The sequence below is a fragment of the Tachyglossus aculeatus genome, chromosome 1 (assembly GCF_015852505.1).
Source record: "Tachyglossus aculeatus isolate mTacAcu1 chromosome 1, mTacAcu1.pri, whole genome shotgun sequence".
NCBI lineage: Eukaryota > Metazoa > Chordata > Mammalia > Monotremata > Tachyglossidae > Tachyglossus > Tachyglossus aculeatus.
The window spans coordinates 123,921,100-123,948,041 of record NC_052066.1 but is presented as its reverse complement, the minus strand read 5'-3'; the positions used below and the strand labels follow the sequence as shown (position 1 = coordinate 123,948,041).

Below are 26,942 nucleotides of genomic sequence, written 5' to 3'. Positions count from 1 at the left end.
CGGCGGCGGCGGCCCTGAGGCGGCCCTGAGGCGACGGCCCTGAGGCGGCGCGGGGATGAGGCTGGTGGGCCTGGCGGCCACGGCAGCAAGTAAGGAGGCCGCCGGAGGAGGAGGAGGAGGAGGACGACGAGGAGGAAGAGGAAGAGGAGGAAGAGGAGGAGGAGGAAGAGGAGGTGCCCGCGGGGGCGAGGACCCCCGCCTCCTCCCGACCCTCACCGTAATCCTAACAGTCGTTCATCGGCGACCTTTTCCCACAGAAGCGCCGTGGCTCGGTGCAAATCACCATCATAATAACGGCGACGGCCTTTATGAAGCGCTTACTACGTGCCAAGCACCGTCCTGAGCGCTGGGGAGGTTACAAGGCGATCATCATCAATCGTATTGATTGAGCGCTTACTGCGTGCAGAGCACTGGACTAAGCGCTTGGGAAGTCCAAGTTGGCAACATAGAGGGACGGTCCCTACCCAACGGCGGGCTCGCAGTCGAAAAGGGGGAGACGGAGAACAGAACCAAACATACTGACAAAATAAAATAAATAGAATAGATAGGTACAAGTAAAATAGAGTAATAAATATGCGCAAACGTATATACAGGTGCTGTGGGGAAGGGAAGGAGGTAAGGTGGGGATGGAGAGGGGGAGAGGAAGGAAGGGGCTCAGTCTGGGAAGGCCTCCTGGAGGAGGTGAGCTCTCAGTAGGGCCTTGAAGGGAGGAAGAGAGCTAGCTTGGCGGGTGGGCAGAGGGAGGGCGTGCCAGGCCCGGGGGAGGACGGGGGCCGGGGGTCGATGGCGGGACAGGCGAGAGCGAGGCCTAACGGTGAGGAGATCAGCGGCGGAGGAGCGGAGGGTGCGGGCTGGGCTGCAGAAGGAGAGAAGGGAGGTGAGGTAGGAGGGGGCGAGGGGATGCACAGCCTGGAAGCCCAGGGGGAGGAGTTTCTGCCTGATCAGGTCGCCTCACGGTCTTCATCCCCATTGGACAGATGAGGGAGCCTCAGAGAAGGGAAGCGACTTGCCCGAGGTCACACAGCCGACAGGTGGCGGAGCCGGGATTCGAACCCCTGACCTCTGACTCCGAATCGCGTGCTCTTTTCCACTGAGCCACGCAGAGGTCGTGGGTTCAAATCCCAGCTCGCGGTCTTTATCCCCATTTGACAGATGAGGTAACTGAGGCTCAGAGAAGGGAAGTGACTTGCCTCAAGGTCACACAGCAGACAGGTGGAGGAGTCGGGATTCGAACCCCTGACCTCTGACTCCAAAGCCCGGGCTCTTTCCCACTGAGCCACGCAGAAGTCGTGGGTTTGAATCCCGGCTCCGCCGCTTGTCGGCTGGGTGACCTTGGGCCGGTCACTTCACTTCTCTGAGAAGCAGCGTGGCTCGGTGGAAATAATAATAATAATGGTATTTATTAAACGGTTCTTAATCCCCATTTTACAGATGAGGTAACTGAGGCTCAGAGAAGGGAAGCGACTTGCCCGAGGTCACACAGCCGACAGGTGGCGGAGTCGGGATTCGAACCCATGACCTCTGACTCCAAAGCCCGGGCTCTTTTCCACTGAGCCACGCAGAGGTCGTGGGTTCGAATCCCACCTCACGGGGGGGCTCACGGTCTTCATCCCCATTTGACTGATGAGGTAACTGAGGCTCAGAGAAGTGAAGTGATTTGCCCGAGGTCACACAGTAGACAGGTGGCGGAGCCGGGATTCGAACCCATGACCTCCGACTCCAAAGCCCGGGCTCTTTCCCACTGAGCCACGCAGAGGTCGTGGGTTCGAATCCCGGCTCCGCCGACTTGTCGGCTGGGTGCCCTTGGGCCGGTCACTTCACTTCTCTGAGAAGCAGCGTGGCTCGGTGGAAATAATAATGATAATAATAATAATAATGGCATTTATCAAACGGCCTTAATCCCCATTTTACAGATGAGGTAACTGAGGCTCAGGGAAGGGAAGCGACTTGCCCGAGGCCACACAGCCGACAGGTGGCGGAGCCGGGATTCGAACCCCTGACCTCTGACTCCAAAGCCCGGGCTCTTTTCCACTGAGCCACGCAGAGGTCGTGGGTTCGAATCCCGCCTCACGGGGGGGCTCACGGTCTTCATCCCCATTTGACTGATGAGGTAACTGAGGCTCAGAGAAGTGAAGTGATTTGCCCGAGGTCACACAGTAGACAGGTGGCGGAGCCGGGATTCGAACCCATGGCCTCTGACTCCAAAGCCTGGGCTCTTTTCCACGGAACCACACAGAGGTCGTGGGTTCGAATCCTGGCTCCGCCGACTTGTCGGCTGGGTGACCTTGGGCCGGTCACTTCACTTCTCTGAGAAGCAGCGTGGCTCGGTGGAAATAATAATAATAATAATAATAATAATAATAATGGTATTTATTAAACGGTCTTAATCCCCATTTTACAGATGAGGTAACTGAGGCTCAGAGAAGGGAAGCGACTTGCCCGAGGTCACACAGCAGACAGGTGGCGGAGTCGGGATTTGAACCCATGACCTCTGACTCCAAAGTCCGTGCTCTTTTCCACTGAGCCACGCAGAAATCGTGGGTTCGAATCCCAGCTCCACCGCTTGGAGGCTGGGTGACCTTGGGCCGGTCACTTCACTTCTCTAAGAAGCAGCGTGGCTCAGTGGGAATAATAATAATAATGATCATGGCATTTATTAAGCACTTACTATGTGCAGAGCACTGTTCTAAGCGCTGGGGGGTGGGGATACAAGCTGATCAAGTTGCCCCACGTGGGGCTCACGGTCTTAATCCCCATTTGACAGATGAGGGAACGGAGGCCCAGAGAAGGGAAGTGACTTGCCCGAGGTCACACAGCAGACAGGTGGCGGAGCAGGATTCGAACCCATGGCCTCAGACTCCAAAGCGCGTACTCTTTCCCACTGAGCCACGCAGAGGTCGTGGGTTCAAATCCCAGCTCCGCCGCTTGTCGGCTGGGTGACTTTGGGCTGGTCACGTCACTTCTCTGAGAAGCAGCGTGGCTCGGTGGAAATAATAATAATAATGATGATGGCATTTATTAAGCGCTTACTATGTGCAAAGCACTTCTGAGCACTGGGGAGGTTACAAGGTGATCAGGTTGTCCCACGGGGGGCTCACGGTCTTAATCCCCATTTGACGGATGAGGTAACTGAGGCTCAGGGAAGTTAAGTGATTTGCCCAAGGTCACACAGCCAACAGGTGACGGAGTCAGGATTCGAACCCCTGACCTCTGTTTCCAAAGCCCGGGCTCTTTTCCACTGAGCCACGCAGAGGTCGTGGGTTCTCATCCCAGCTCCTCCGCTTGTCGGCTGGGTGACCTTGGGCCGGTCACGTCACTTCTCTGAGAAGCAGCGTGGCTCGGTGGGAATAATAATAATAATAATGATGATGATGGCATTTATTAAGTGCTTACTATGTGCAAAGCACTGTTCTGAGCGCTGGTGGGGGGAGACAAGGTGATCAGGTTGTCCCACGGGGGGCTCACGGTCTTCATCCCCATTTGACAGATGAGGTAACTGAGGCTCAGAGAAGTGAAGTGACTTGCCCAAGGTCACACAGCAGACAGGTGGCGGAGCGGGATTCGAACCCATGACCTCTGACTCCAAAGCCCGGGCTCTTTTCCACTGAGCCACACAGAGGTCGTGGGTTCGAATCCCGGCTCCGCCGACTTGTCGGCTGGGTGACCTTGGGCCGGTCACTTCACTTCTCTGAGAAGCAGCGTGGCTTGGTGGAAATAATAATAATGATGATGATGGCATTTATTAAGCGCTTACTATGTGCAAAGCACTGTTCTGAGCGCTGGTGGGGGGAGACAAGGTGATCAGGTTGGCCCATGGGGGCCTTACGGTCTTAATCCCCATTTTCCAGATGAGGGAACTGAGGCTCAGAGAAGTTAAGTGATTTGCCCAAGGTCACACAGCAGACAGGTGACGGAGTCGGGATTCGAACCCCTGACCTCCGACTCCAAAGCCCGTGCTCTTTTCCACTGAGCCACGCAGAGGTCATGGGTTCTCATCCCGGCTCTTCCGCTTGTCAGCTGGGTGACCTTGGGCCAGTCACTTCACTTCTCTGAGAAGCAGCGTGGCTTGGTGGAAAGAGCCCGGGCTTTGGAGTCAGAGGTCATGGGTTCAAATCCCGGCTCCGCCAACTGTCAGCTGTGTGACTTTGGGCAAGTCACTTCACTTCTCTGGGTCTCAGTTACCTCCTCTGGAAAATGGGGATGAAAACTGTGAGCCACCCCCCGCCCCACGCCGGGACAAGATCACCTTGTAACCTCCCCAGCGCTTAGAACAGTGCTTTGCACATATTAAGCGCTTAACAGCAGCATGTCTCAGTGGAAAGAGCCCGGGCTTTGGAGTCAGAGGTCATGGGTTCAAATCCCGGCTCCGCCAACTGTCAGCTGTGTGACTTTGGGCAAGTCACTTCACTTCTCTGGGCCTCAGTTACCTCCTCTGGAAAATGGGGATGAAAACTGTGAGTCCCCCCCCGCCCCACGCCGGGACAAGATCACCTTGTAACCTCCCCAGCGCTTAGAACAGTGCTTTGCACATAGTAAGCGCTTAACAAATACCATCATTATTATTATTCTCTGGGCCTCAGTTGCCTCATCTGTAAAATGGGGATTAAGACTGTGAGCCCCATGTGGGACAACCAGATTACCTTGTATCTACCCCAGCGCTTAGAACAGGGCTTGGTACATAATAAGCACTTAACAAGTGCCATTATTATTATGTGTGTATAGCGAAACGTCTGTTTATTCTAATGGTGTTGACACCTGTCTACTTGTTTTGTTTCATTGTCTGTCTCCCCCTTCTAGACTGTGAGCCCGTTGTTGGGTAGGGACCGTCTCTATATGTTGCCAACTTGGACTTTCCAAGCGCTTAGTACAGTGCTCTGCGCCCAGTAAGCATTCAATAAATACAATTGAATGAATGAATGAATAATGATGCCATTTGTTAAGCGCTTACTATGTGTCAAGCACCTTTCTAAGCCCCCGGGGGAGATACAAGGTCATCAGGGGGTCCCACATGGGGCTCACCATCTCAGTCCCCATTGTACAGATGAGGGAACTGAGGCCTAGAGAAGTCAAACGACTTGCCCAAGGCCACACAGCAGACAAGTGGCAGGGCCGGGATTAGAACCCACATCCTCCGACTCCCCAGCCCCTCCTTTTGCCGATAGGCTCTGCTGCACTAATAGGAGCCAACTTGTACTTCCCAAGCGCTTAGTACAGTGCTCTGCACACAGTAAGCGCTCAATAAATACGATTGAATGAATGAATGAAGGACCCCAGCCGATGGACAGACGGACTCCTGTGTATATGTGTATATGTGTATATGTATTTATTACTCTATTTTATTTGTACATATTTATTCTATTATATTTTGTTAATATGTTTGGTTTTGTTCCGTCTCCCCCTTCTAGACCGTGAGCCCGCTGTTGGGTAGGGACGTCTCTATATGTTGCCGACTTGTACTTCCCAAGCGCTTAGTACAGTGCTGTGCACACAGTAAGCGCTCAATAAATACGATGATTGAATGAATGAATGGCCCTCACTGCCAGTACCCGGACGGACAGATGGACGGACAGACAAAGCCCCCCATGCGTGGGTTCAGTCTCCAACCTGTCAGCAGGCCCAAACTAACGGCTCCACGTTAGTTTGATCAATCATCATCATCATCAATCGTATTTATTGAGCGCTTACTATGTGCAGAGCACTGTACTAAGCGCTTGGGAAGTACAAATTGGCAACATATAGAGACAGTCCCTACCCAACAGTGGGCTCACAGTCTAAAAGGTTGGTTAGTTAAAGGTTGGTTGATCAATCAACCAATCTGGTATTTATTGAGCACTCAACTGTGTGCAGAGCACTGCACCGAGCGCTTGGGAGAGTGCGGTACTACAGAGTTGGTAGACACATAGCCTGCCCACAGAGAGCTTACGGTCTAGAGGACGAGGTGCACTGTACTAAGCATTTGGAAGAGTACAGTATAACAGTTGACTTTAATGGCGCTACAGAGGAGTGAGCGTGAGCCCGACAAATCGTGTGTTCAGGAGATGGAGAAGAACTGATCTGTGGCCTTTGGCATTTTGCGATGCTGTTAATTAAACATATCATTCCTAGTTATTTTATTCTTCCCTTTTTTGCGGGTGGGAAAGGCAGGGAAGATGACTCTCCCATAACCAAACTGTCAAGGTGCAGAAGCAGAAAAGATAAGCTTCTGAACCGAACCGTAGCAGGGCTATGAGTAAAGCCTTTATTATTCCTCAGACCAGTTTGGATAATAATAATAATAATAATAATAATAATGATGGAGTCTGTTAGGCATTTACTATGTACTAATCACTAGGGCAGATAGAAAATAATTACATCAGAGACAGCATCTGTCCCGCGTGGGGAGCAGTCTTAAGGGGAGGGAGAACAGGTATTTTATCCCCATTTAAACTGAAACACTGAGAAGTTAAGTGATTTGCCTAGGGCCACGCGGCAGGCAAGTGGCAGGCCAGGATTGGAAACCCAGGCCATTCAGTTAAATAATAATAATAATAATGGCATTTATTAGGCGCTTACTATGTGCAAAGCACTGTTCTAAGCGCTGGGGAGGTTACAAGCTGATCAGGTTGTCCCACGGGGGGCTCACAGTTTCAATCCCCATTTTACAGGTGAGGTTACTGAGGCCCAGAGAAGTTAAGTAACTTGCCTAAAGTCACACAGCTGACAATTGGCAGAGCCGGGATTTGAACCCATGACCTCTGACTCCAAAGCCCGGGCTCTTTCCACTGAGCCACTCAGTGGTATTTACTGAGCTCGATCAGTCGTATTTATTGAGTACTTAGTGCGTGGGGGGCACTGTACTAAGAGCTTGGGAGAGTACAGTAGAACAATATAACAGACAGGTTTCCTGCCCACAGCAAACTTACAGTCTAGAGGAGGAAGGCAACATAAATAAATAAATTACAGATATGTACTTGAGTTCTCGGGCTGGGAAGAGGGATGAATTAAAGGAGCAAGTCAGGGTGAGGCAGAAGGGAGTGGGAGAAGAAGAGAGGAGGGCTTAGTCACCATACTCGTTACTGTAGAGTTGGTTGATGAGTTTCCTGCCCGTCAGGAATGTACAGTCTGGAGGGAAGGTCTCCTGATTCCCAAGCCCATGCTCTTTCCATTAGGCAGATCTGGACTTTAAAATTTCAAATGGAAATCCCTATCGCTGGAAAATTTTACAGTGTTATACTAGATGAATTGAACATCTGCAGGACTAGTCAGTCGTTTCAAACTCAGTGATCTATAGTAGTATTTATTTTTGCAGTGTAAATTCGACTTTTGCAATTACCAGTTTAATTTCATATTGTCAATTTTTTTTTTGAAGTGCGCTTGTCACTCGGCGACATGCAGCACCTAGGTTTGGACAACAGGGTCAGTATGTGGTGTTCTAGGGAAGTTTAGCTCGCCAATCTACTACAGCCCAGCGCCAATTTACTTACTGTGCCCCGATCTTGTCAATCTCACCACCGACACCTTTCCCACATACTCTTCCTAGCCTGGAACTCCCTCCCGCTCCGTATACGCCAGACCACCGCTCTCCCCACCTTCCAAGAATTATTAAGGTCTTTTAAACCTTATTCTTTTAGACTGTGAGCCCACTGTTGGGTAGGGACTGTCTCTATATGTTGCCAATTTGTACTTCCCAAGCGCTTAGTACAGTGCTCTGCACATAGTAAGCGCTCAATAAATACGATTGATGATGATTAAGGTCACATCTCCAAGCCCTCTTTTTCCCGACTTGTTTTCCCTTTTGCGTCAGCTGTGAATTTGAATGAGTGACCCACCAGTCCTGCAACGCTCATGTGCATGCATTTAGATTATATCATATAAATTATTTATTTGTTAATGTCTGTCTCCCCCTCTAGACTGCAAGTTCATTGTGGGCAGGGAATGTGTATTCTAATGTACTCCAAGTGCTGAGTACAGTGCGCCACACATAGCGCTAAAGAAATACCACTGATTGATCGATCGATCGATTGATTGAATAGTAACCTATGGGACTGAGCCCTGGTCTGATGGTGCTAATTCCTTCATGAATTTTCAGACATACAAAATTCTCCCTCAAGTTTGTGTTGCCATATCATATTGGGTAGGGACTGTCTCTATAGCTTTTTAGACTGTGAGCCCACTGTTGGGTAGGGACTGTCTCTATATGTTGCCAATTTGTACTTCCCAAGCGCTTAGTACAGTGCTCTGCACATAGTAAGCGCTCAATAAATACGACTGATTGATTGATTGATTGATGTAGTTATGTACCTGATAATAAGAGAAGCATTGTGGCCTAGTGGAAATAGCCCAGGCTTGGAAGTCAGTGGACTTGGGTTCTAGTTCTGATGCTGCCAGGTGTCTGCTGTTGACTTTGGGCAAGTCATTTAACTTCTCCATAACTCAGTTTCCTCATCTGCAAAATGGGGATTCAGTGCCTGTTCTCTGTATTACTATGTATTACTACTATATAATCATATGGGACCTGATTATCTTGTATCTACCCCAGTGCTTAGTATAGTGCTTGGCACATAGTATGTGCATAATGAACAGCATAATTATTAAGTAGCCTAAGGAAATTCAACATTTGGGCCATAGTTTTTGTTTTTAATTTTATTATATTATATCTGCACCCTCCTTAAGGGCAAGGATTGTCTCTCCTCTCTCTTCTGTACTCTTCCAAGCACTTAATGTGCAGTAGGCATTCAACAAACACTACCGATTGATTCTTTTAGGCTGTCTGATTAATGCTTATCTAGTGATGGGTTGGCTTGTCTGGCCAATATATCTATTTAGATCAATCAGTGGTATTTATTGAGTGCTCTCTATGTGCAGAGCACTATACTAAGTGCTTGGGAGAGTACAATGCAGCAGAATTAGTAGACATGTTCCCTGCCATAAGCTTGCAGTCTAGAGAGGAGACAGACATCACTATGAATAAAAAAGTAATTTATAAGAAATAATTTAAAGATACGTCCATAGGTGCTATGGGGTTACAGGTGTTCACTGAAGTCAGAAAGGAAAGCAAGGCAGGGGGAAAAGAGGGCTTAATCAGGGAGGGCCTCTTGGAGGAGCTGTGATCTTAGTAATGCTTTGAAGGTGGAGAGAATGCTGGTCTGACATATACAGAGGGAGAGGGAGTTCCAGGATAGGGGGAGGACGTGGGAAAGAGGTTGGTGACAAAATAGATGAGGTCAGAGTACAGTGAGTAGGCTGGTGCTAGAGGATCAGAGTATATGGGCTAGGCTGTAGTAGATTAGTGAGGTGAGGGCTAGGCTGTAGTAGATTTGTGAGATGAGGTGGGATGGGCAAGCTGCTTGAGTGCTTTAAAGCCAATGGTAAGGAGTATCTGGTGGCTGCAAATGGTGGATGGACAGCCATTGGAGGTTCTTGAGTGGGGAGACATAAACTGAATGTTTTGGTTGAATCATTTGTGCAGCAGAGTGAAATATGGGTTGGGGAGAGACAGGAGGCTGGGAGGTTAGCGAGGAGCCAGATGTAGTCAAGGCAGGAGAGGGTAAGTACGTGGATCATCATCATAGCAAAGTTTGGAAGGAGAGAAAAGGTGGATTTTAACAGAGTTGGGAAGGTAGAACTAATAGAGGTTGGTGACAAATTGAGTATGTGGGTGGAATGAGAGAGATGAGTCGAGGACAGTGCCAGGGTTACGGGCTTGTGAGGTAGGGATGATAGTGGTGTGGTCTATGGTGGCGGTTAAAACAGGGTTTGGGTGGGAACATAAGGAGTTCAGTTTTGGACATGTTTGAGGTGTCAGTGGGACATCCAAGTAAATATGTCTTGAAGGCCGGAGGAAGTGTGAAATTGTAGGGAAGGAGGGAGGTCAGGGTTGGAGATGTGGATTTAGATGTTTATCGCCATATGAACAATTTAAAATATATTTAGTATCATTGGTGATTCTTAATCCTGGTAGAATCTGAGTGCCTTTGGTCCTATCAGATGTGAAAGGTCCCAGAATCACAAAAGGTAGCTATATCATCAATCGTATTTATTGAGCGCTTACTATGTGCAGAGCACTGTACTAAGCACTATATTGAATAGTATAATGGAATAGAATTCCTTGTCTTAACGCCGTCGAGTCGTCTTCGACCCATAGCGACTCCATGGACACATCTCTCCCAGAACACCCCACCTCCATCTGCAAACATTCTGGTAGTGGATCCATACAGTTTTCTTGATAAAAATATGGCAGTGGTTTACCGTTGCCGCCTTCTGCACAATAAACTTGAGTCTCCGCCCTTGACTCTCTCCCATGCCGCTGCTGCCCAGCACGGGTGAGTTTCAACTTGGGCAGATTGCCTTCCACTCGTTAGCCACTGCCCAAGCTTGGAATGGAACGGGTAGGCCTCTGCTTGACTCTCCCTCCCCTAGTCAAGACTGGTAGAGTACTGGAAACTCTCCAGATGCGATCCTTAGAGGGGAATAGAATGGCAATGACTCCAGAAGTCTTCAAATTCCCAACCTAATGTCCGTCCCAGAATAGGAGTTGGATAGTGATCAGGGTAAATTAGTTTCAGTCGTAGACTTTTCCCATGGGAGATTGAAAATTGTTCTAGCCAATCAACCTAATCAATAAATGGTATATCCAGAGCACTTACCGTGTGCAAAGCAACGTAGTAAGGACTTGGGAGAGGACGATATAATAGATTCGGAAAACAAGGTTCATGCTCTTGATCTCACCATGTAGTAGAGGAGTCAGCATCGTGATCTAGTGGATGGAGAAAAGGCCTGGGTGCCTGAAGGGCCTGGTTCTAATGCCAGCTCTGCCACTTGTCAGCTGGGTGACCTCGGGCAAGTCACTTAACTTCTCTGTGCCTCAGTTTCCTCACCGGTAAAATGGGGCTTAAGACTATGAGCCCCATGTGGGACGTGGACCGTGTTCAATGTGAGTAGCTTGATTAATAATAATAGTATATGTTAAGCACTTACTATGTGCCAAGCACTGTTCCAAGCGCTGGGATAGATACAAGGTAATCAGGTTGTCCCACGTGGGGCTCACAGTCTTTCTCCCCATTTTACAGATGAGGTAACTGAGGCACAGAGAAGTTAAGTGAATTGCCCAAAGTCACACAGCTGACAAGTGGCAGAGTCGGAATTAGAACCCACGACCTCTGACTCCCAAGCCCGGGCTTTTTCCGCTAAGCCACGCTGCTTGTCTAAGTACAGTGCCTGGCACCTAGAAGCCTTAACAAATCAATTAAAAATCAATTTCCGATAGGGGAAAGAGCATTGTATGAGGATCTGTACAGAAATAATGTGGGCTGGGGTGGGGTTAATATCAAAGTGCTTAAGGGTGATGTGCGGCTGAGGTGGTGGGAGAATCAAAGTTCTTAAGGGGGGCTGCCCCAAGTTGATAGGAGATGCAGAAGGGAGGGCCAATAGGATAGGAAGTGAGGAATTAGTCAGGGAAGGTCTCTTTGGAGGAGATGGGATTTAGTAAGACCTTGAAGATGGTGAGAGTGGTGGTCTGTAGACTGTAAGCTCGTTGTGGTCAGCCACCGTGTACCAACTCTGCTGCATTATACTTTCCCAATCACTCAGTACAGCGCTCCACACCCAGTAATTGCTCAACAAATATGCTTAACAAGGAGGAGGGGAGTTCCAGGCTAGAGGGAGGGCATGAGCAAGAGAAAATTCCGATGCCGGTATATCCTATGACACCGTACAGAAAGACTTAGACTTTTCCTGAACTGGCAGCAGCAAGTCATGGTGCAACCCAGGAAGTTTAATAAATAGATTGATGATTCTTGATAGTCTGTTCAATCAAAGGTATTTATTGAGCACTTACTGTGTGCGGAACACCGTACTGTACGCTTGGGTGAGTACACTAGAACAGAGTAGGTAGACTTATTCCCTGCCCACAGCGAGTTGACAATCTAGAGGGGGAGAGAGACATTAATATAAATTAATAAATTATGTATATGTACATAAAGTGCTATGGGGGGGAGGGAAGGGTGAATCAAGGATGCAAATCCAAGCGCAAAGGTAATGCAGAAGGGGGTGGGAGACGAGAAAATTAGGGGCTTAGTCTAAGGAAGGACTCTGGGAGATGTGCCTTGAATAAATCTTTGAAGGTGAGCCCATTCCTTCCTCTCCCCCTCGTCCCCCTCTCCATCCCCCCCATCTTCCCTCCTTTCCTTCCCCACAGCACCTGTATATATGCATATAGGTTTGTACATATTTATTACTCTATTTATTTATTTATTTTACTTGTACATATCTATTCTATTTATTTTATTTTGTTAGTATGTTTGGTTTTGTTCTCTGTCTCCCCCTTTTAGACTGTGAGCCCACTGTTGGGTAGGGACTGTCTCTATATGTTGCCAATTTGTACTTCCCAAGCGCTTAGTACAGTGCTCTGCACATAGTAAGCGCTCAATAAATACGATTGATGATGATGATGAGTGATTGTCAGATATGAAGAGGGAAGGCGTTCCAGGCCAACGGCAGGATGTAGGCGAGAGGTTGGCGGTGAGACAGACAAGATTGAGGTACAATGAGTAGGTTGGCAGAAGAGTGAAGAGTGCGGGCTGGGTCATATTATCATCATCATCAATCGTATTTATTGAGCGCTTACTATGTGCAGAGCACTGTACTAAGCGCTTGGGAAGTACAAATTGGCAACATATACAGTCCCTACCCAACAGTGGGCTCACAGTCTAAAAGGAGGTATTAGGAAAGCAGGGAGGTAAAGTAGGGAGGGGCCAAGGTGATTGAGTGCTTTACTGTTTCTGATAGTGTCTCGAGTATCACTTGATTGCATTTGTCTATACTTCAAGAGTAACATTTATACGATATGTCCCTGAATTGCACCACCGAGTAATGTGAGCCCGTTGTCGGGTAGGGATTGTCTCTGCTTGTTGCCGAATTGTACTGTCTAAGCGCTTAATACAGTGCTTAGTGCAGAGAATGATTTTCTCATTCATTCATTGAATGAGTGAATATTCAACAGTATTTATTGAGCGTTTACTATATGCAGAGCACTGTACTAAGTGCTTGAGAGAGTATGCTACGACAATAAACAGGCACATTCCCTGCCCACAGCGAGTATTTTGTTAGTATTTTGTTAGTATGTTTGGTTTTGTTCTCTGTCTCCCCCTTTTAGACTGTGAGCCCACTGTTGGGTAGGGACTGTCTCTATATGCTGCCAATTTGTACTTCCCAAGCGCTTAGTACAGTGCTCTGCACATAGTAAGCGCTCAATAAATACGATTGATGTTGATGAGCTTACAGTGCAGAGAGAGGGAGACCGACATTGTTCTCCAAACAGTGGATTATGTAATACTAGTTAATGAAAATAATTTAAACCGCCCTGATGGGGTGGTGGGGGTGGAGGTAGCTCGTTTACAAGGAATCGTAATATCTCTCTGTCAGAGCTGGATCTCCGTGACTGAAAATCACAGAGATTTCTCGTTTGTTAGCAACCTGTGACTAAGAAGAAGTGATTGGAGATTTTTGGTTACGAGGTGGTGCAGCTAAGAGAACTTGAAAATAGCCTTTATACTGTGATTGTTTCCTTCAGACAGCTACACAGTATAAAAAATGTTTATCGATTGATAGACGAAAATGATATACAGATAGAGGGAGCAAGAGGAAAACCAAGAGCAGAAAAACAGTGCACATATATCAGTAAATACATAAAAGTGTAGGACACCGAATAGTAGAAATAGAGCAGAGGGACTGGTTGACATGCCACACACCTGGGAGGCTGTGGGCTCATGGCTGGCATTACGGGCCCTCGTATCTAATACTTTATTTAATCTTCAACCTGGGTTGCTGCCTGCTCAGTCCTGCAGTGACAGGGGACCGATGCTGCTGGGGACACGTGCCCCTTGAAGACAACTCTTTCTCCTCCTGTTGCAGTGGAGGTGGGGCTTCGACAATAAATCCTATGGTCCGGCAGAAGTTCCACCCCAATCACTGACGGCTGGCAGCTTTAACTCATTCATTCATTCATTCAATCATTTATTGAGTGCTTACTGTGTGCAGAGCACTGTACTAAGTGCGGAGCGCTGTACTAAGTGCTTAGTACTTATTGAGTACTGGTCAAAACCACTAAATAATAATCATAATAATAATGATGGCATTTATTAAGCGCTTACTATGTGCAAAGCACTGTTCTAAGTGCTGGGGAAGTTACAAGGTGATGAGGTTGTCCCACAGGGGGGCTCACAGTCCCCATTTTCCAGATGAGGGAACTGAGGCCCAGAGAAGTGAAGTGACTTGCCCAAAGCCACACAGCTGACAAATTGGCAGCATTGGGATATGAACCCATGACCTCTGACTCCAAAGCCCAGGCTCTTTCCACTGAGCCACGCTGCTTCTCACTAAAGCCAGCGTTAGAAAGAACCTGAAGATTCAGCAACAGTACCCTAAAGGGAAATACATTATTTAAGCAGCTCGACACGATCTGAGTATCAAAATTTAAGTCCTGAAATATTTTTCTGTGATTGTAAGGTTGTCCTGTGTGAAGATGAATGTGAGCTTCACAGAGAGCGTTCTCACACTTGCCCAAATGGCCGTGAAGATACTTTCTGCCCCTTGCCATTTGAGGCTACCATTGTTTAAGCTCCAGTAGCAAGTCAATTAATCAGTAGTATTTATTGAGCACTTACTGTGTGCAAAACACTGTACTAAGCACTTGGGAGACATGTTCCCTGTTCACTATGAGCTTACAGTCTAAGAGGGGATAGGCGTGTCCCAACTGGTCCCTCCGTACCCAGGAGCACATACTGTGAGATGATCAGCAGGGAGAACAGGTGCAGTCTGTGGTCATAGCGAAGCCTGCTCTTTGGGAATGTGTGTTTTCATTACTCATTTTGGGTAGACCTCTTGAGAAATTAGGGATTGCTCCCACAACCTGCACTTTCTGAACACAGCATGATGTGGCTTTGGTTGTGCGGATGCTCACAGAATTGGTCGAGGCAGAAGTGAGGTTCTTTGGGACCGTAAACCCTCTGCACTAGAAGAACTGACTGTTCTGAATATCTCCAAGCCATCAAGAAGAGTAAGCACGTCTGAATCCTCCCCCATTTTATAAACCGTTGCTAAGAATGACATGCAGTCGCTTAGTACGAATCAGCAAAAAACAAAGTGAAGAGTGAAAGCAAGTCCAAATAACACATACACACCCCCACACATATGCTTGTCCTTTGTACAGCTTGATGAACTGGAACAATAGGGGCATCTGGGCAGTCTGTATCTGGTCTAGAAGTGTGGATTCAGGAGAGGCACAGTAGGTAAATGGTAAAGTGAAGGAATAGGTGAGAAAAAAGCAAAAAAACTAAAATTGACCCAACCCATCCTGCGAGGGTAGAAAACAGGGGCAGCGGAATCGGGCTTCCCTAGAAGCTCCTTTCCTGCGTCAGGCCAGTGCGAGAAGAGAAATGGATTACCGGCTTACTGCCTTCCAACCGTTGCCAGGATCTGCGGTGTACACCTTGTGAAGTGAGACTCTCTGCTGCACAGAATAGTGCTCGCTCCTCTAGTGCTCACCTTCTCACTGGGCCTCCATCTCACTTGTCGTGCCGCTGACCCCTAGCCCAAATCCTCAAATCCCACAGTTACTCTCCCCCTCCCCCCAAAGCCTTATTGAAGGCACATCTCCAAGAAGCCCTCCCAGACTAAGCCCCACTTTTCCTCATTTCCCACTCCCTTCTGCATCGCTCCTTTCCTCTTCCCCCCTCCCAGCCCCACAGCACATTTGCATATATCGGTAATTGTATTTATTTGTATTGATGTCTGTCTCCCCCTCTCTAGACCGTAAACTGGTTGGGGGCAGGGAATGTCACTGTTTATTGTTTTGTGTTGTACTTTCCCGAGCAGTACTGCTCAATAAATACGATGGAATGAACGAATTGCTAGTTAAGAAAGGTCGGTGGTGGTATCAGTTGACGGTGAAGCAGTAGAGAAGAAACTGGGGTTCGCGCACATTTTAGCAGTCAAAGGGGTTCACCTTCTACTCCGTGTTACCAAGGAGGCATGGGATCTTACCTCCTTCCCTTCCCCACAGCACCTGTATATATGTATATATGTTTGTACATATTTATTACTCTGTTTATTTATTTTACTTGTACATATCTATTCTATTTATTTTATTTTGTTAGTATGTTTGGTTTTGTTCTCTGTCTGTGACTGTGAGCCCACTGTTGGGTAGGGACTGTCTCTATATGTTGACAATTTGTACTTCCCAAGTGCTTAGTACAGTGCTCTGCACATAGTAAGCGCTCAATAAATACGAATGATGATGATGGGATGGGGAAATATGGGTGCGTTTTGGCGTATTTAGCATTTCCTGCTTGCGGCTTCCCTGTTATGAGTGCTATGTTTAGTGGTTAGCACTGCCTGGTAATTAGATTTTTCCTTGGCTTCCCCTCTAGACTGTAAACTCATGGGCCGGCAGTGTGTCCACTTATTCTGTTGTGTTGTATGCCCCCAAGGGCTTAGTACAAATGCTCTGCACATAGTAAGTGCTCAATAAATACCATTAATTGATTGATTTGGCTCAGAAGGCTAAAAGGATCTTTAAGCAATATTATCATGATATGTATTCCTTTAGACTGTAAACTCTTTATGGACGGGGAACACAATTTGTTGTCTCTCTCCCTCTTCTAGAGTGTGAGCCTGCTGTTGGGTAGGGACCGTCTCTATATGTTGCCAACTTGTACTTCCCAAGCGCTTAGTACAGTGCTCTGCACACAGTAAGCGCTCAATAAATACCCATGAATGAACTCTGCATGCTTTCTCATGCATTTGGCCCACAGTAAGCGCTCAATAAATATGATTGATTGACTTTAATTCTGATATTCAGGCTTTTAGTCAAAGTCTCTAAGTACTCCTTTCTTTGTCATTAGGTTGTTTTCTCAAGCATCTGTTGGGTGCAGATAACTGAACTAAGCAAAAAGGGCGCTCTCCCAAATCTTTGGAGTGAATTGCTTTGTGGTCGTGTGAGTAATGGTATTCATTTTTAAGTTTTTCCCATTTTAATGTTCTCCCTCCTTTGCTAGGAGCATCCCAACTGTGTAATTCATCAAGGAGAATTAGCTCCAATCAAGAAGGGAAGCCCGGACATGCTAAACAAACACTTAAGAAGCCCAAGTTACCCCAAGGCCGGTTTGATGTTCCGGAGGATTCCAATTTAGAACAAGAACCATTAAAAAGTGAGTGTGTTTTCATTTTGAGGAAGAAAATAATAGACAACTACTTCGCTTTCTGCAGTTAATTTATCTGTACTACTGTTCTTTTTCAGTTATGTTGTGAAGAGTCATGTTGAGCTGCTTTGCCCTTTCCTGTCCACCTTACTACCATCATTCTGTTTCTCACCTCTGGTCATCATACTGTAGCAAACTCCTTGCTGGTCTCCCTGCCTCTAACCTCTCTCCTCCTCCACGTAATAATAATAATAATAATGCTGGCATTTGTTAAGTGCTTACTATGTGCCAGACACTGTACTAAGCACTGAGGTGGATACAAGCAAATTGAGTTGGACACAGTCCACGTGGGGCTCACAGTCTCAATCCCCATTTTGCAAGTGAGGGAACTGAGGCACAAAGAAGTGAATTCATTCATTTATTCATTCAGTCGTATCTGTTGAGCACTTACTTCGTGCTGAGCGCTTGGAAAGTACACTTGGAAACTGAGGCACAGATAAGTGAAGTGACTTGTGAAGCTGCCTGTGTCACCCTTTTTAAAATACCATGCGAGAACATCAGTCCCCTCCTCAAAAACCTCCAGGGGCCAGCCACTTTATTTTATGAAGTTGGTGAAACACGTTTTGGAGCCATACCTGTCTAGACCGAAAGATAAATTCCAACGTCACCAGAGTGGGATTGGTGCCGTGAAGGCAAAGTGGTGCTGTGCATCTGCAGTGAACAGTTTTTTTATTTTGAACCTACTTTATGTGCATTCAGAGCTCTTCCAGAGTGTGCTTCCAACTGTTCCACTTCTAGCCATTTCTTTCAGTTGCCATACTGGGTGGCCTCAGAGCTACTGTTGGGGCCTAAGCAGGGAAGGTGAGAGTGAGAGAGGATGGCACCGCCTCTCCCCTTGGTAGCAGTTGTCAAATTGTGCTGAATTTTCGACCCATTGGGAGGCATACCTAAGGATCCCACCTCAGATCCCAAACGGCCTGGGCCTTCAAAAGTTCATTCTAAAATTCTTCAGTCAGATCATTCTGTTTTGACCTTAAAAACAAAAAAACCTAACCGGAAACAACCTTATTGTTAGCTGAGCGGCAAGTCAGATACTGTTAAGCATCTTAGTAATTATTTGTGGGTGATTTTTTTCCCTTAATTGCTACCTAGAACTGGTTTTTCTTTATTCTTATTTTAGAGAAGATTCAGTACTTTATGTATATAAGAAGTCAGTGGTTTCCTTCAAGGAAACTAATACTTTAAAAAAAACCCACAGCTTTAATTGAGTTTTCAAACTCACTGACCTCAAACTCGCCATACAAAGAAATCGGCGTCTCGGTCACCAATCGCTGCTTGATGCTTCAGTTTAATTGATTAAAATGTCCATCGAATGTTAGTGACGTCCTCATCAATTTGTGATATTTTGTACAAGTTTGACTTGGACTGTTTTCTCTGTTCTTCAGTGAAAGGTAGGGGTAATGTGAACGTCTGCCTTGCCTGAGGAAAGACCATCAGAATCTCACCCCTCGATCCAAACAGCTGGGACAGGACAAGTCCCCTTTGGCTGTGGTAGCAGCGTCAAGAATTCCAGGAAACAATGTGAAACGGCAGCAGCAAGAAGAAATAAGTGATAGCAGCAGCTGACAACCAGTACCAATTCCCAGTGTTCCTCTAATCACGGGTCCGAGATGCGGTCTTGCCTTTGGGTAGACCTTTCAGGACTTGTCGTAGCCAGCAGTGGTGGAGACGGTGCCCGGCTGCTGCTGCCACTTACCTCCTTCGGCTGCTGTTGCTCCTTCGGCGTCGACCTAGTAATAATAATAATAATGATAATAATAATAATGATGGCATTTATTAAGCGCTTACTATGCGCAAATCACTGTTCCAAGCGCTGGGGAGGTTACAAGGTGATCAGGTTGTCCCATGGTGGGCTTACAGTCTTAATCCCCACTTTACAGATGGAGGTAACTGAGGCACAGAGAAGTGAAGTGACTTGCCCAAAGTCACACAAGTGACGGTGGAGACGGGATTTGAACCCATGACCTCTGACTCCAAAGCCCAGGCTCTTTCCCCTGAGCCAGGCGCTGCTTCTCTGGTACTGAGAATAGGTTGTACGTCTGCATACCTGAGCGTGGGTGATTAATGTGGGTCACCCACGCCTCTCACCTTTATCTTTCCTTTTCAACTCTGTGTCTCCTCTTCCTGCCTCTTTCTTCCCCCATTATTCTTGGACCATCAGTCCTGTCCCCTGGAAGCCCGCCCACAGTTCCACTTTGAGTCCCCAAAATTACGGTCACTCTGTATAGTGTTTCTATTACTGTTTCCTTAATGCATGGATTTGCACAAAGAGGTTATCCTGTTGCCAAGAAACAGGCCTCCAGAAAACAGCATAAATAAATTGCCCTTAGCTTTTCTTGGCGAGGAGCTTTTTTCCCCTTTTATTCTGATTTTTATTCCATCTTCATTGTGTGTTCTGTATTGCGCGTACCTGACATTATCCCTGTTTTCAAAAAACCGAGGCAGTAGTTCCCCTTATTAAAGTTCACTTTACATTCTAGTACCTAACCCTATCTTTATCGTGACATTTCTCCTTTAAACATCACTTATCTATCTGCTTTAAAACTTCATCAGTCATCAGCAGTTCTGGTTTTTTTTTGTGTGTCATTTGCAGTGGTTCAAGGAATGTTCCCATACCACTCAGAATTGCCGGTCTTTCCTCCTTAAGGAATGTCTGATATTTAAGCAGCAAATTAAGGCATTTAATTGGAAAGCCAAAGGGACTAGAGAGAACAAATGAAATAGATGTTTTAGCTTGAAGGTGGTACATCTTAGAATGAAGAGGACCACTTATGGAACTAGGTACTCAGATTGGCTCGATTAAAATTGAATGCTTTTAAAGTTTACAGTTCAATCAGTCAACTATATTGCAATAGTTGCATTTTTCTTTTATATAAATCTTCAGTGAAGGAATCAATCACTTGTATTTATTGAGAGCTTAATGTCTGCAGAGCATTGTATTAAGCACTTGGGAGAGAACATTGCAACAATATAACAGACACATTCCCTGCCCACATTGAGCGTACAGTCTAGATGGGGAGACAGACCTTAATATAAATAAATAAATTACGGATGTGTACCTAAGTGCCGTGCGGCTGAGGGAGGGGGAATGAATAAAGGGAGCGGGTCAGGGTGATGCATAAGGGAATGAAAGTGAAAGAAAAGAGAGCTTAATCGGGGAAGGAGATGTGCCTTCAATAAGGCTTTGAAGTGGGAAAGAGTAACTGTTTGTCGGTTATGAAAAGGGAGGGCGTTCCAGGCTAGAGGCAGGACGTAAGCAAGAAGTGTGTGGTGAGATAAACAGGATTAAGGTACAGTGAGTAGGCTGGCATTAAAGTAGCGAAGTGTGGGCTGGGTTGTAGTAGGAGGGTAGCAAGATGAGGTAGGAGGGGGAAAGGTGATTGCTTTAAAGCCAATGATAAGGAGTTTCTGTTTGATGCGAAGGTGGTTGGGAGATCACTGGACGTCCTTGAGGAGTGGGGAGACATGGACTGAATGTTTTTGTAGAAAAATGATCTGGATGGCTGTCACCCGTCGTCCGGGGACGGGTTCGTTCAGTGATCGGTGAGGCGAGAGAGAGGGGGCCGGGGACGGAAAGCCTGAGTTTATATAAAATTTATTCCACGAGGCGAATTGAATTTATGTAATTGTTTAGGCGCAATGGATTGAACTTCCCTTTCGGGAGGAATATAATCAATTAGCAATATTAGAGCTTCCCTACACGGGAGGAACACAATCATACGTTAACCGCGCGTGGGTGAGACGGCTAGCTCTCACCCGTGTGCACTTCCCACTCGGGAAGAATCCACTTACTTTCCCACATGGGAAGGATTCATTACATTACCCGCGCACGTGGTGGGCGGCTAGCTCTCACCATGTGCTCTCCCTACATGGGAGGAATCCACTCGTGATTCCCATCTGCAGCGGGGTACCTGGGTCCCACCCACGAGACACTCACCCGTCCCGCGGCCCTTGCCTCAGTGTGTTGGTTCTGGTTGTAGAGCGGGCATCTGGCCTTCTGGGCAGGGAGAGACCCGTGGGTTGCTGCTGCTGCTGCAGCGGCTGCTCCTGCTGCTGCGTGTCCTGGTGTTCTGACCCCGAAGGTCAGAGGCGACAGGTATTTATTGCCTGTGCCCCTAGGCCATTCCAGCTTCCGGCCTCAGTCTACCCAATCTCTGCCCTCCCCCCTCCTCCATACCTAATTTGATGGCATGGGGGCGAGGGACACCTTCTGTATTCCCAGCTTGGGCTGTCAATCTAGCAGATTTGGTCGTGGGGGTGGTATCCCACCCTCACTTCCTAGTTCCGCCTGCTGGCTCAGGTGGTCACGAGATAGCTTTTGACCTTGAGATGGCCGGTACCCAAGGGTCACCTCGGGACAATGGCGGAGTGAACTATGGACTGGACTGGGGAAAGACAGGAGGCAGCGAGGTCAGCAAGAGGAAGGCTGAAACAGTAATCAAGACAGGATAGGATGAAGGCCTGGATTAACATGGTAGCAGTTTGGATGGAGAGGAAAGGGCAGATTTGTAGCGCATACACATTTAGTGCATATAACAATTTAGGAATGGTTACATGCACTTTTATATCACGTGTCAGTTTGAGAAATAAAACTTTTAAAAGCATGGATTCAGAATGGAATAGGAGAGTCACCTGTTCTTTTCCTCAAAATTCTCACTTTAACACAGCTGCGATGGATAGGACATATGAGGAGAACGAGTGACAGCAGGATACCCGGACAGCCGCTGTACGGTGAGCTGACATTGGGTACCAAAAGCAAGGAGGGCAGAGGAACTGTTCTAAGGATACGGTAAAGCAAAACCTCGACAATTCTCCTTCCCAGCTGAAAACTGGAAGTCAGTGGTTGAAGACAGCCCTGAATGGCAAACTGCCATCAAGATGGGAATGGCTGTCTGAGCCAGAACTTTGCAAAAGAAAAACCAGCACCAGGCTCAGCACATCCACCACCAAGGGACAAACTTTTTGTGTGCCCAAAGTGCCTGGGACTGTGGCACGCACACACACACACACCCAGATGAACTTCCCTCTTTGTGGTGTCCTTTGCGAATTCGTTCACATTTGAGAGAAGCAGGATATGGTGAGAGATAAAATAAGTTTGGAGATTGACTCCTCCCATGTTCTTTTGAAGCCAAAGAGTGTTTTTAACTATTTTCACCGAAGTTCTCGGCCTGAATGGAACTGATGTGCATGTGCCCCACTCTAGTCTTTACCGATGCAACGCCGACTGACCTCTTTACATTTCCTGTTCTTGTTTAGGATTTCCAGGTGATGTCAACCCCATTACGAAGGAGAAGGGTGGACCTAAAGGCCCTGAACCTACTCGTTATGGTGACTGGGAGAGAAAAGGACGTTGTGTGGATTTTTAATACATGCGACCTTTAGCCTCCTACCATTTACAGTTCAAATAAAAATATTTAATTGACTTGTGTTCAATTTTATCTTGATTAGCTTTCAGATGGAACGCGCTACTCTGGTTAGGCAAATAGCTGGTGCCAAAACGTCGGCCTCTGCGGAATTTTGTTTAAATTAGGCGTGATCACAGATGACTATTGCATATTCCTTCAAGGCGGGTGCCTTACAGTAGCTTTCGATTTGTGAGTCATATCCTCTTTGAAATGTGGATTGGTTGATGTCACGTAATGAGTTGTTGTAATAATAGGCTCTTCTTCAAAGTTCTCTGCCGAGTAAGAGTGCATGTAAATATTGATACTTGAATTTAATGGAGTGTACTGTATGTCTGAGTCTATAATGGCTAATCAGTCAGTCACTGGTATCATCATCATCAATCGTATTTATTGAGCGCTTACTGTGTGCAGAGCACTGTACTAAGCGCTTGGAAAGTACAAATTGGCAACATATAGAGACAGTCCTTACCCAACAGTGGGCTCACAGTCTAAAAGACTGGTATTCAGTCAGTCAGTGGTATTTTATTGAGCACTTTCTGTGTGCAGAGCACTGCACACAGCTTGGGAGAGTACAACAGTACAACAGAGTTGGTAGACACATTCCCTGCCCTAGGGAGCTTACAGTCTAGCAGGGGAGGGAGACATTGCAATAAGTAAATACATTAAAGGTACATACATTAGTGCTGTGTGGCTGAGGGTAGGGTGAATATCATGTGCTTAAAGGGCACAGATCCAAGTACATAGGTGATGCAGAAAGAAGGAGTAGGAGAAAAGAGGACTTAATCGGGGAAGGCCTTTTGGAGGACATGTAATTTTAATAAGACTTCGAAAGCAGAGAGATTGGTGGTCTGTTAAATATGGAAGGGGGAGAGCAGGATCCAGGTCAGAAAGGACTTGGGAAAGGCAGGGATTATGTCTCTTTATTGCTGTATTGTACTTTCCCAAGCAGTTAGTACAATGCTCTGCACACAGTAAGTGCTCAATAAATACGACTGAATGAATGAATTGGCAGCGAGATAGAGACACAGTGAAGAAGCTGGCACTGGAGGAGTGAAATGTGCAGGCTGGGCTGCAGTGGGCTAATATTTTAAAATGTACTTAATTGAAACCATATTTGGGCATAAAGTAAGGTTAAGCTCTTTTAGAGAATTGTGGTGAATCTATATATACTTTTATATCCAGAATTTGGCATGGATTTATTTCCTTGTTTTCTCCAAACCAGGCCAGAGCTAAACAACTCAGTTGCCTCAGCAGTTCAGGTAGAAATGTATCTCTCTCTTCATTTTGAGTAGATTACCCCCATATTAGCTGTTGTGCGAATTTGAGGATAGTAAGATAAATGCATAATTTAAGTCAACCCATAACCTTCTCAATGTTCTTTCTGTCCTTTATCAAAGCTAATGCCTTTTAAACCTCGAAACGTGAAACCGCATCAAACCATAGTAATGTGGGCCAGTTTCTTTTCTATTTGTGTACCATATAATTTTGTTTGTAAAGAATATGTACACGTAGAACCATTTGTATCTTACACTTGAACACATTTAAAAGATGTTATTGGAGGGAAAATCATCCTGAATTGTCTTGAAGATCTCCCACATTATTAGGATAATATCACTGACGCTCCTGAGGTTTAGCATTAGGAGTGAATTTTAGTAAACTGAAGTGACAAGTGATTTCTGTTATGAGAAGGAAAGCTTAGTGACTTAGATCACTTTGATTCTCTCAAGATGATAAGTAGTCAAAAGAGCATGGGCCTGGAGTCAAAGGACTTGGGTTCTAATCTGGTTCTCCCACTTGCCTGCTGAGTGACCTTGGGCAAATCACTTGACTTCTCTGTGCTTCAGTTTCATCATTGGTAAAATGAGGATTGAATACCTGTCCTCCCTCTTGGATTGTGAGCTAGCCTCATGTGGGAAAGGGACTGGGTCTAATCCGATTAACATGCATGCATCTACCCTGTAGACACATAGTAAGCACTTAAGAAATATTATTATCGTTAACAATGATGATAATAATAATAGTGAGGCATCAGCCTTGAGAGACTCAGCTGGGGTAGACTTGAGAATTTTAAATTTCTAGAGTTTTGCCAGAAGTTTTTATGGGACATTCAACGGCATCGTGGTGATCAAATCAAACCTTAATTAAGAGAATCCAACCTGTTAACTTGCCCTTCATGGTGGTATGCCAAGGCATTATACATATACTCTCTTCTGGGATTGAACTAAAGACATCAGAGGTCATTAGATTTAAAAAAAAAAAACCAAAAAAACTGAAATTGCTGTCAAGCGCTTAGTACAGTGCTCTGCACGCAGTAAGCGCTCAATAAATATGATTGATTGATTGATTATTTTTTATTGAAAGCCCTCAGAATATTAGCACCAAAATACAATTCACCTCTGCTCAGTGGCTGAAATCACGAACCAAAAACTCCAGAAAGTTCTGATCTTTTGTAAAGATTACATAATTAACACTTAAAGGGCAAAAATGGTTACATGACAGAACAATGCTGATGTAACTGGCATTCTGCCGAAGGAAGGTTTCCAATTTTGGTGTCCGAAAGCTGACTAAAATTTAAGAACATCCTGCCCAGTTTCCAGAATAATCTCCAGGCCCATCTCTACCCTCGCCGTAGGATATAAAGCTATCCATTGGATCATTTTCAGTTCATTTTGGTGAGGGGAAACATAATTTCCACCAAAAATATAACTGGTATAGCTGCATGATTAAAACCTGACAAAACTTTTGTAGCTTTCTTCCCTTCAATCAATCAATCATATTTATTGAGCACTTACTGTGTGCAGAGCACTGTATTAAGCGCTTGGGAAGTACAAGTTGGCAACATATAGAGACAGTCCCTACCCAACAGTGGGCTCACAGTCTAAAAAATTGAGTATATGAAGGGATTACAATGGATAGGTTTCTGGGTCTGAAATTGTTACCAGGTGAAGGTGCTATATAATATGACATTTTCTTCACAGTAGATCTGTGATACTGTGTTTAAAATTTTACTTTAAAATATTAACCTTCCTTTAGGTAAAAATGTGCTTGTTCTAAAATAGTGGGCAGGATTGTGCATCTCTGGGCTAGGATTAGAGGGTTGTGGGAGACAAAGCTATGTCATTCTCACCCTCAGTTCATTTTGTCCAAATCAGAAAAACGGCAAGACGTGATACCTTGATTTCTGCAAGGCTAAGCTTGGCCATCATCGTCAGTAGTATCTCTTGAACACTTATTGTGTGCAGAGCACTGTATTAAGCACTTGGGAGAGTACGATACAAAAAGAGTTGGTAGACACCTTCCTGCCCACGACAAGCTTAGTAATCAGGGATATCTGACAAGGCTTCAACCTAAATGATAATCAGAAATTAATGTCATAAACGTGCTATTTGTAAAGAATGAAAATAAATACAAATATTAAACCTCAAGAGGACGTGCGGGTGCTTTGTTTCTCCTGGAAATATCTAAACTTGGCTTTACTTACCTTGGGTCTCCTCCTAGCTCTCTGGCCATTATTTTCAGTGTCTTTTGCAGACTCCTCTGCCTCCCCGCCTTTAACTGTGGGGGTGCCTCAAGGCTCAGTTCTGGGTCCCCTTCTCTTCTCCACCAGCACTCACTCCCTTGGAGAACTCATTCAGTCCCTCGCTTCAGCTGCCTTCTTTACGCTGATGATTCCCAAATCTACTTCTCCAGCTCTGATCTCTCTCCTCTGTAGTCTTGCATTTCCTTTGGCCTTCAGGAATCTCTACTTGGATGTCCCACCAACACCTCAAACCTAGCATGTCCAAATCAGAACTCATATTTCCATATTCCCAGACTGAGCCCCTTCCTTCCTCTCCCCTTCATCCCCCTCTCCATCCCCCCCATCTTACCTCCTTCCCTTCCCCACAGCACCTGTATATATGTATATATGTTTGTACATATTTATTACTCTATCTTACATGTACATATCTATTCTATTTATTTTATTTTGTTAGTATGGTTTTGTTCTCTGTTTCCCCCTTCTAGACTGTGAGCCCACTGTTGGGTAGGGACTGTCTCTATGTGTTGCCGACTTGTACTTCCCAAGCACTTAGTACAGTGCTCTGCACACAGTAAGCGCTCAATAAATACGATTGATTGATTGATTCCCACCCAAACCCTATCCTCCCCTTCATCTTCCCACCACAGTAGATGGTGCTACCATCCTTCATGCCTCTGAAGCCCCTATCCTTGGTGTTATCCTTGACTCTTCTCTCTCATTCAACACACATATTCACTCTGTTGCTAAATCCTGTCAGTTCAATCTTTTAGACTGTGAGCC

At 46.1% G+C, this 26,942-nt stretch overlaps 1 protein-coding gene and 1 non-coding gene across 2 annotated transcripts; one reads left to right on the top strand and one right to left on the bottom strand.

The window, feature by feature from the left end:
• SDHAF4 (succinate dehydrogenase complex assembly factor 4) lies at positions 1 to 22,659 on the top strand. Its single transcript, XM_038751559.1, has 3 exons — positions 1 to 89; positions 17,034 to 17,186; positions 22,494 to 22,659. Exons 1-3 carry the CDS (start codon positions 56 to 58, stop codon positions 22,601 to 22,603), a joined length of 297 nt encoding a protein of 98 aa, XP_038607487.1. The 5' UTR covers positions 1 to 55; the 3' UTR covers positions 22,604 to 22,659.
• LOC119933541 lies at positions 10,311 to 10,448 on the bottom strand. The gene has a single exon (XR_005452564.1). It is a non-coding gene; the product is annotated as a small nucleolar RNA SNORA7 (small nucleolar RNA).
• Positions 22,660 to 26,942: the final 4,283 nt, after the last annotated feature.

Excerpts from the sequence above, each read along its gene's own strand:
- SDHAF4 (XM_038751559.1), top strand. The coding sequence starts at position 56 with ATGAGGCTGGTGGGCCTGGCGGCCACGGCAGCAA. Across the intron at positions 90-17,033 it reads CCTGGCGGCCACGGCAGCAA|GAGCATCCCAACTGTGTAAT; the intron begins GTAAGGAGGCCG and ends CTCCTTTGCTAG. Across the intron at positions 17,187-22,493 it reads AGAACAAGAACCATTAAAAA|GATTTCCAGGTGATGTCAAC; the intron begins GTGAGTGTGTTT and ends GTTCTTGTTTAG.